Genomic DNA, 9,629 nt, shown 5'->3' with positions numbered 1-9,629 from the left:
AAATACAACAAAAAAATTGAAGAAGACTTCGCCGGTGCTAACACCCTCCCTCTTGCGGTCATATTTAGGTCTTGTGGTTGCGCTACAGTGTGCTGACTGCGGTTGCACTCGGGTTGGGGCGGTTGCAACTATAACAAAATAAACAAAAAAATATGAAAAGAAAGACTTCACCGGCATACACACACAACCTTTAAAACAATAGAAGTTTGAAAAAAAAATCTATATTTCCAAATAGAAAGGAAGAAATAAAAGTACAAACAACTAAACTATAACCGAAACTAGTTGGACAGTAGAAAGGTTGTGTGTGTATTAAGTCTTTTGCAAATTGTGCATAGTTTGGTTGTGTGTGCAGTTACACGCGGAGGACAAAATATATGAGTAAAAGTTTTAAAAACAAAGAAAGAAAATGAAATGATTAAAAAGTTGGGCCCTTTCATCTCACTACTCTTTCCCACTTTCTATCCAAAAGAAGAAATCAAAGAAATCATAAAAAGGAAAAAAATGTATTGAGAAAAAACAACCTGGATACAGCTGTAGTTGCAGTCAGACTACAATATTTGCAGTTGCAACTCTAGTGATGGACATGCAACTAGCGCAACAAACCTCCTTCCGACCCCAGTTTCAACCGGATTACAACACATATAGTTGCATGTCTACTAGACATGCAACTGCAACCGGTAAAATAACTATTAATAATTGTACTAAAAAATCTACAACAATTATTTTACATAAAAGGAACTACTAAAAAATTGTATACGTTCAAACAATGGAAAACGATCTCTTAGGAAAAACAAACAACCGCTGCTGAAGACAAGAAACAGAGGGATAAAAATGCGACAGTGATGCTTGGTGGCATCGAACAGAGAAACAAGCTTAGCTTCTGAATATAAAAAGAAGAAGAAAAGCCACCTATAAAGGCTGCTCCAGGCGCTCCCTATATGGGCCACGGGCCTGCACTGCTCGTACGACGACACGAACAGCCAGTTCACTCATCTCGCACGAATAACTGCGCTTTTAATATCCCTCAAAAAAAAACTGCGCTTTTAATCCAACGGCTGACAAAGTGAATGAGACCAAAATAAATCTCAGCTAGCTGAGTTTTAGCAATCCCTACAAAGTAATGCTACAGAGGAAGACAAAAAACAGATCCTACCTTTGATTCAAGATATACATATGGTCCAAGACCAAAACTAAACTATGCTGAAGATTTGCTGCAGTTCAGTAGATTATGCCAAATCACGGACTGTCACCGCGGGTTGAAGTGAACCCTTATTCTCTGTGGTTTTATGTACCGTCTTCTGCAACTGCAATATTCAAAATATATGCTTCCCGTGTTTGCTCTCTTGTCCAGATTCACTACGTCCTGTATTTTGCATGTCCTAACCTAAACCAGATCATATAGCCTTAGATCTCAATTTGGAAACGTTCCAAAAGCGTGACGTTCATCAACATCCCTTGTGGCCTTGTACTTTATACAGGAGAAACTGTTGTACTCGGTTGCGACGAGTTCTCATTATTAAGTGCATCATGTTCAGATGACTCAACCCAAAGGGGTGACAAGGCCACCACCTTGCCGATAATTATCAGAGTTGGAGAAACCAGATCCGCAGAGTGGACCTCATTCACAAGATCCTTCAACATTGCAAATACCTACAGCAAAAGAAATATTCAGCATCCAAAAGCTAGGGCTGGAACACAATTTAGATGGTAAGGCTCTGTGACTCGGTACCATTCGCTGTTGGGGGGTAGTCCCACGCTCTACTGCAACAGCAGGAGTATCTGGTGGAAGACCGTGCTTCATTAACTTGGGAGCTAGTGATGGTAATGTTGACAAACCCATATACACAACCAAAGTTGTGTCCGGGTCGGCTGCATTCTCTGCCACATGTAGAGGATCAGTCCCACCATTTCTAGAGTGGCCGGTTAAAAATCTGACACTGCAAAAAAAGATCATATGTCAAAAATGTACTACTCAGCATTCATAAACACTTTCTCATTGCATAATGTATCACCAACAATTAATTTTGCCAGTCTGTTCGTTTACCATGATATCTATAATCATCTTATGTTCCTCTTAACCAAAATTTGAAGGCAGGGCAGGGCATTCCTTTCACCCACGAAAAAGTATTACCATGATATCTGTCTTGCCTCCTTTTCCAAAAAAAAATGATACCTGTCTTGCCTGTGATGGGCTGGAGATACCAGAGATGGTGTGAATGCCGGGCAGGCAGACGGCTGGTCAGCCAGCCAGCTTGAGTGCGGTAGGAAGTCGCACCGCCCGGTCACGTTCACCCTGAACAGGCATGAATGTGACACGGAGACGGAGCAGGCACGGCGGGAGAGGCGGAAGAGGGGTTTTTGGGTGGGCCCGCGTTGTTGGATGCCTACATGGCGAAAGTCTGAACACCCGCAAACCGCCCCCTGGTTTGGTTCCGGTTTGTGGGACTTTGGTCCGGACCAGTCCGGACAATTTCGCTGACCGCCGTTGGATGGCAAAAAATGTCCAGACTGTCCGGTCCGGACATTCACAGGCAGTTTGATGATCCACGTTAGAGTTGCCCTGAGCCAGGCAAAGGCCTTGTCTCTAGCCGATGGCCGAAGCCCACAACAATGACGCTTCCAAGTACTGTTTAATTCTTGAAGGCTCCATCGAGGTGATGCTCTCTTTCCCCTCCTGAGGTAGCTCCAGGGGGGACTCTAGATCCGTGTGGTTGGATGATGATGACGCTTATACGTCATCTCCCTACTCAGGGGCATCAATTTTGGAGTTGTGCTACAGCCGGAGGGACCGGTGGAAGTCTGCAGTAGTTGGTCTCAGGGCATGCGTGCCAATGATGAATGGGATGAGCAATGTCGGGGTTGCGCCAGGCTTTGGTACTCAACTCTTTTGCGTCTCCATGGTCTCGCCGTAGTTTGTATGCTGCTATGAAGACATAGCTGCGTCGGTATCATCTGGGTGGTGACAATGACATGTGATGGGCGGTCCAGTTGTTGTGTTCCTCCTTGGCACAAAACTGCATTTCGCTCTGTCGTAGCTCGCCTTCAGATCCGCAGCTGCTTGGTGGTCGTCAATGGCGAAGTCAGAGTCACTTGCTCTCGGAGGAGTGATGACAATGACAAAACAGATACCTCAGCGGTGCTTCCCTCCTCAACAGTGTGTGCAGTGTATCTGTTGTGTGACAGATTGGCTGGCCGTGCAATCAAGACTGTCATGTTCCGGTATGGGTGGTTGTATAGGTTTAACCTTTTTTTCCGTAATTAACCGCGTGATTCTCACTTTCATCATATATATGAAAATGGCAAGTCTTTTGCCTCGTTAAAAAAAACTTTTTCTTGCTTCTATTCAGCTACAGAACTTAAGAACACAGAGATAGGCAAATGGACTATTAGTGCAGAGTATTTCCACTATACTGCTTTTATAGTCAAATTACGTTGAGCAAATGTCATACATTTGGGAGTAATAAGCTAGGACAGCATCGAACCTCAACTCTAATATTTACTAAATCAGACAGAAATTTCAAGTTGCATTCGAGAAGTAGATGCAGATGATGAAAATCAACTGATCAGCTGTGACGAAGATTACACAGAGGCCATTTCAAAGAAAAGCATGTTTTGATAAAGGGCAACAACTAGATCAGTCGGCCACATCACAAGAATGATAGAAGCGGGCACAATGCTGACTTTACCTGGTAGCGACACCCCGATGGGTTAGCGGAATACCAAGTTCAGCTGCAATTCCTGAAGCAGAGGTAATTCCTGTAGATGTTTGGGTGCAAGCAATTATTACCTGTTTCATTGCGAATAGTGAAAATTATCCAAGCTGCCATCACAGGCTTACAATACCTGGAATAACTTCAACTTTAATTCCTTGTTGCTGTAGAAAATCCATCTCTTCTCCACCCCTTCCAAAGACCTGAAAAGAACACGATTAACATACTTCCTCAAAGGTAAAGGTACTACTAATAGATAACTACTCCCTCCATTCATAAATATGAGTTTTTTTAGAGATTCCAATGCGGACTACATACGGAGCAAAATGAGTGAATGTGCACTCTAAAATATGTCTATATACATCCGTATGTAGTTCTTATTGGAATCTCTAAAAAGACTTATAGTATTTAGTAACGGTGGAAGTATTGAGTACAGTAGTATTGAAAATATGAAGTGCGTATTACCAGAGGATCGCCGCCTTTCAACCGCACCACATTGGCACCAACCTCTGCAAAGCTCAGGAGCAACTCATGAATTTCTTCCTGCATTACATGAGCAAGCCGACAAACTTAGAAACTGCACACATATCATTGGCATTTCAAACTAGATATAAACCTCAAAACACCTGAATTTAAATACGAACACCGAATGAATGATCCTTGTCACTGACCTGAGTGCGACTGTGGTATCCGGCCGTCTTGCCGACGTAGAGTAGCCTGGCGCCATCCGCGACCAAATCGAGCACCTCGTTGGACACGAGGCGATCGTACAGCACCAGGTCCGCCGCCTCGATAGCCCGAACCGCCTTGAGCGTGAGGAGCTCCGGGTCCCCTGGCCCCGTCCCAACCAGCGCTACCCTCCCGGGCCCACCGCCGCCGCGCTCCCCTTCCAGCCCTTTCCCTCTGGACGCCCTGAGAGCCTCCAGAAGCCTCCGCAGCTCCGGGAGCTGCAGGGCGATCTCGTCGTCCCGGCGGCCCGAGGCCGCTGCCGCCGCCGCCGCGGCGGCGGACGAGGAAGAGGAGGAGTCTTGGGCAGTGTAGGACCAGGCGTCGCGGCGGTATCTCGAGGAGGACGTAGCCTCGGTGAACGGCGACGCAGCGGCGCAGATGGCAGTGGCGGTGGCAGCGGAGGAGGAAGGCCTCGCGGTGCTGGCGAAAGCGGTGGAGGGCGCGGGAATGGAGGCGGGAAGCGGCTGAAAGAGGGGCGCTCGAAGGGCGAGAGCCATGGCGTCGCAAGGGGTGTGGACCGTGGATTTAGGCAGGGGGTGGTATTTTATACGGGAGCGAGGTGAGGTGAGGGCCGGAGCAGGACAGCCGGAGGCGGGTGGTCCGTTGTGGTGGTGTGGTTTTGGATGGGCGAAGGGGTGGAGGGGCAGAGGGGATCGGAGACCAGAGGAGGGAGGAGGCGGCCCTTCCTTTTGATTAAAAAAAGTGCGGCCTTGCGAGTGTGGAAGGGCCAGGTTCAATGAACCGCCGCGGCAGACAACGGGGTTCAGGTCGGAAGGTAGCCAAGTGAGAGTGCGCCCCTCTGGCTCTGGGGCACCTTTTGCTGCGCCGCCGCCGCCGGCCTCCACGATGGTGTCATGCAGTGTGTCAGCCACGCGCGCACATCGCTAAACCTCTCCTGATGGTGGCGAGCGACTGTGGTCAGTGTCTTGGAAATATGGTTCAGGGCTTCTTTGATTTTAAGAATTCTCAAAGAAATTTTAAAAGATTCTAAATCTTAGGAATTTTTTCTATCTTGGTTGTTTGATTCGTAGGATTGTAAGCCATAGGAATTTCTTCATAGGATTCATTTGCACTAGATTTCATAAAAAACATTCCATCCACTCAAACCTCTTTAAAAGAATCCTACGTTTTTGCTATGCACAATGAAACACTCGTACAATCCTGTAGGGATTCAAAACGGCATTCCACTCTAATCCCATGCTTTTCCTATTTCCGCGTTTTGGAAATCCTACGAATCAAAGAGGCCCTCAGCTTTGGTTTCTCCTTCCTTTCGCAGCCGTAGGTGACGATGTTAGAGCATCTCCAACAGAAAGATGCAAATTTAGAGATATGAATAAAGCTACATCTCCAAGAAATGATTTTTTACTTCTTCAACAAAGAGGCAACTCTAACAGATGATGTATATTGGTGATGTAAAAATGCAACTCTAATAGATGATGCAAACTGGAGATGTAAAACTACAAACTTCAACTAGTACGTCATTTGAAACATAATTCAATCATAGCAAGTTCAACTACTACTTCATTTGAAGCATAATTCAACATAGTTCTAAATAAAACATAAATTAAACGACTACTACTACTAATTCAAACCAGTCGCACAAATTTGTTATGCACAATTGCATACGTATTGAACAAAACTTCAACTATGGATGTAATTTTAATTTTGCAGAATCACCACACACACACACACACACACACACACACACACACAATCGACAATCGTATTCAGCAGCACCCAAAGTCTTGTACTACCAGCCAGAATGCACAACCATATGCTAGTATTTGTTTAACTGAATTTTGAAACTGAATTTGTGCATAACCTAGTACTTAATTCTAAATCTGAATTTGTGCACGGCCGTATGCTAGAATTTCCCAATGGAACCAAACAGTAATTTTGCCCCGATGAGTGGTTGTTCACCCAATATGAATCATGTAGGAGACGAGCGGCTCCCGCTGGCCGTGTGGCCTTCTGCCCCGACGCCGCCCCCGCCGCCGCGCTCGTCCTGGGGATGGGTGGAATGCGCGAGGGAGGGAGGCCGGACGCTGCTGAGGCGCACGCGAGGTGCCGGCCGGATTGAGCGTCGGCCCTCTGCCCCCGCGTCGTGCTCGTCCTAGGGAGTAGTCGGCCATGGCGGTGGAGACGGTCGGTTCCCTGTGGCTACCATGGTGGATCGAAGCAGCGGCGGCCTGATTGCGGCTTGAACTACGTCGGTATTTCCCCAAAGAGGAAGGGATGATGCAGCATAGCTACGGTAGGTATTTCCCTCAGTGATGAGACCAAGGTTATCGAACCAGTAGGAGTACGTGAACGACACCTGCACACAAAGAACAAATACTTGCAACCCGATGTAAAAGAGGGGTTGTCAATCCACCCGGGTAAAAAGATAGATAAAATTGTAGTAGATTGGATAAATAGATCTCGCAGGAACGCGAGATAAAATAAATAACAAAAAATTGCAGCAAGGTATTTTTGAGTTTTGGGATTAATAGATATGAAAGTAAAAGATGCAAATAAATAAAAAGGCAAATAGCAATATAGATCTGAAAGTATATGATGAGAAAATAGACTCGGGGGTCGTAGATTCACTAGTGGCTTCTCTCGAGAAAAATAGCATACGGTGGGTAGACAAATTACTGTTGGGCAATTGATAGAACTTCAAATAATCATGACGATATCCAGGCAATGATCATTATATAGGCATCACGTCCAACATTAGTAGACCGACTCCTGCCTGCATCTACTACTATTACTCTACACATCGACCTCTATGCAGCATGCATCTAGTGTATTAAGTTCATGGAGAAATGGAGTAATGCAATAAGAACGATGACATGATGTAGACAAGATCTATTCATGTAGGAAGATACCCCATCTTGTTATCCTTAATAGCAACGATACATACGTGTCATTTCCCCTTATGTCATTGGGATTGAGCACCGTTAGATCGAACGCATCACAAAGCACCTCTTCCCATGGCAAGAAAAATCGATCTAGTCGGCCTAACTAAACCAGACATTCGAAGAAAAAATACGAGGCTATAAGTAATCATGCATATAAGAGATCAAAAGACTTAAATAACTTTCATGGATAAAAAGGTAGATCTGGTCATAAACTCAGAGTTCATCGGATCCCAACAAATACACCGCAAAAAGAGTTACATCAAATAGATCTCCAAGAGATCATTGTATTGAGAATCAAAAGAGAGAGAGAGAGAGAGGAAGCCATCTAGCTACTAACTACGGACCCGTAGGTCTACAATGAACTACTCACACACCATCGGAGAGGCACCAATGAGGATGATGAACCCCTCTGTGATGGTGTCTAGATTGGATTTGTTGTTTCTGGAACTTGCGGCGGCTGGAATTGTGTTTCGTTGACTCTCCTAGGATTTCTGGAATATTGCGGTATTTATAGAGCAAAGAGGTGGTGTGGGAGGCCACCGAGGTGGGCACGACCCACCAGGGCGTGCTTGGGCCCTCAGGCGCGCCCAGGTGGGTTGTGCCCCCCTCGGGGCACCCCACTGGTACTTCCTTGGTCCAACTTGTGTCTTCTGGTCCAGAAAAAATCACCAAAAAGTTTCGCTGCGTTTGGACTCCGTTTGGTATTGATTTTCTGCGAAGTAAAAAACAAGCAAAAAATAGCAACTGGCACTAGGCACTATGTCAATAGGTTAGTCCCAAAAAATGATATAAAGTGGCTATAAAATGATTGTAAAACATCCAAGAATGATAATATAACAACATGGAACAATAAAAAATTATAGATACGTTGGATACGTATCAGCATCCCTAAGCTTAATTCCTGCTCGTCCTGGATAGGTAAATGATAAAAAGAGAAATTTTGATGTGGAATACTGCCTAACATGTTCATCACATATTCTTTTATTTGTAGCATGGACATTTGGACTTTTATATGATTCAAAGCAATAGTCTAGTTTTGACATGAAGATTTCAATACTCAAGCATATCAACAAGTAACCATGTCTTTCAAAATATCAACACTAAAGCAAGTTATCCCTAGCCCATTATGCTCAATCATTGATCCATTCATGAAACACACTCGCATATTAGCTACACCCAATGCTCAAGTACGATCATAGTGCCCCTTAGTTGGTGCTTTATAAGAGAAGATGCAGACTCAAAAATAAAAATTGCATAAAGTAAATAGAAATGCCCTTCGTAGAGGGAAGTAGGGATTTGTAGAGGTGTCAGAGCTCAAAGCGAAAAAGATAGAGATAAAAACATTTGGGTGCCTGATACGTCCATTTTTGCATCATGTTTACCTACTGTTATTTATAATGTTTTTATCCATAATAATGCTTTTTGGAGTAATTCTAATGCCTTTTCTCTCATAATATGCAAGGTACACACAAAGAGGGAGAATTCCGGCAGCTGGAAATCTGGACCTGGAAAAGCTACGTCAGGCCACCTATTCTGCACAACTCCAAATGAGCTGAAACTTCACAAGGATTTTTATGGAATAAATAAGAAATACTTGAGCAAATAACCACCGGAAGGGGGCCACCTGGTGAGCACAAGACACTAGGGCGCGCCTGGCCCCCCAGGCGCGCCCTGGTGGGTTGTGCTCAGCCCGGCCCACCTCCGGTGCCCACCTTCTGGTATATAAGTCACTTTGACCTAGAAAAAATAAGGAGATGACTTTCGGGACGGAGTGCCGCTGTCTCGAGGCGGGACTTGGGCAGGAGCACTTTTTCCCTCCGGCGGAGCGATTCCGCCGGGGGAACTTCCCTCCCGGAGGGGGAAATCATCGTCATCATCATCACCAACAACTCTCCCATCTTGGGGAGGACAACCTCCATCAACATCTTCAACAACAACATATCCTCTCAAACCCTAGTTCATCTTTTGTGTTCAATCTTTGTACCCGAACTATAGATTGGTGCTTGTGGGTGACTAGTAGTGTTGATTACATTTTGTAGTTGATTATTATATGGTTTATTTGGTGAAAGATTATATGTTCAGATCCAATATGCTATTTAATACCCCTCTGACCTTGAGCATGATTATCATTTGTGAGTAGTTACTTTTGTTCTTGAGGTCACGGGAGAAATCGTGTTGCAAGTAATCATGTGAACTTGATATGTGTTCGATATTTTGATAACGTGTATGTTGTGATAACCTTAGTGATGTCATGTGAACGTCGACTACATGACACTTCACCATATTT

The 9,629-nt window shown here is 44.9% G+C and overlaps 1 protein-coding gene across 1 annotated transcript; it reads right to left on the bottom strand.

Moving 5' to 3' along the window:
• Positions 1–1,068: 1,068 nt before the first annotated feature.
• Positions 1,069–5,118, bottom strand: LOC109770081 (S-adenosyl-L-methionine-dependent uroporphyrinogen III methyltransferase, chloroplastic). Its single transcript, XM_020328796.4, has 6 exons — positions 4,382–5,118; positions 4,176–4,253; positions 3,844–3,913; positions 3,687–3,756; positions 1,730–1,937; positions 1,069–1,650 (listed from the first exon to the last, which is right to left on the bottom strand). Exons 1-6 carry the CDS (start codon positions 4,934–4,936, stop codon positions 1,471–1,473), a joined length of 1,161 nt encoding a protein of 386 aa, XP_020184385.1. The 5' UTR covers positions 4,937–5,118; the 3' UTR covers positions 1,069–1,470.
• Positions 5,119–9,629: the final 4,511 nt, after the last annotated feature.

This window comes from Aegilops tauschii, chromosome 3 (genome assembly GCF_002575655.3).
Source record: "Aegilops tauschii subsp. strangulata cultivar AL8/78 chromosome 3, Aet v6.0, whole genome shotgun sequence".
Taxonomy (NCBI): Eukaryota; Viridiplantae; Streptophyta; class Magnoliopsida; order Poales; family Poaceae; genus Aegilops; species Aegilops tauschii.
Note: the sequence above shows the minus strand (reverse complement) of the source record. Positions and strands in the feature narration are given on the sequence as shown.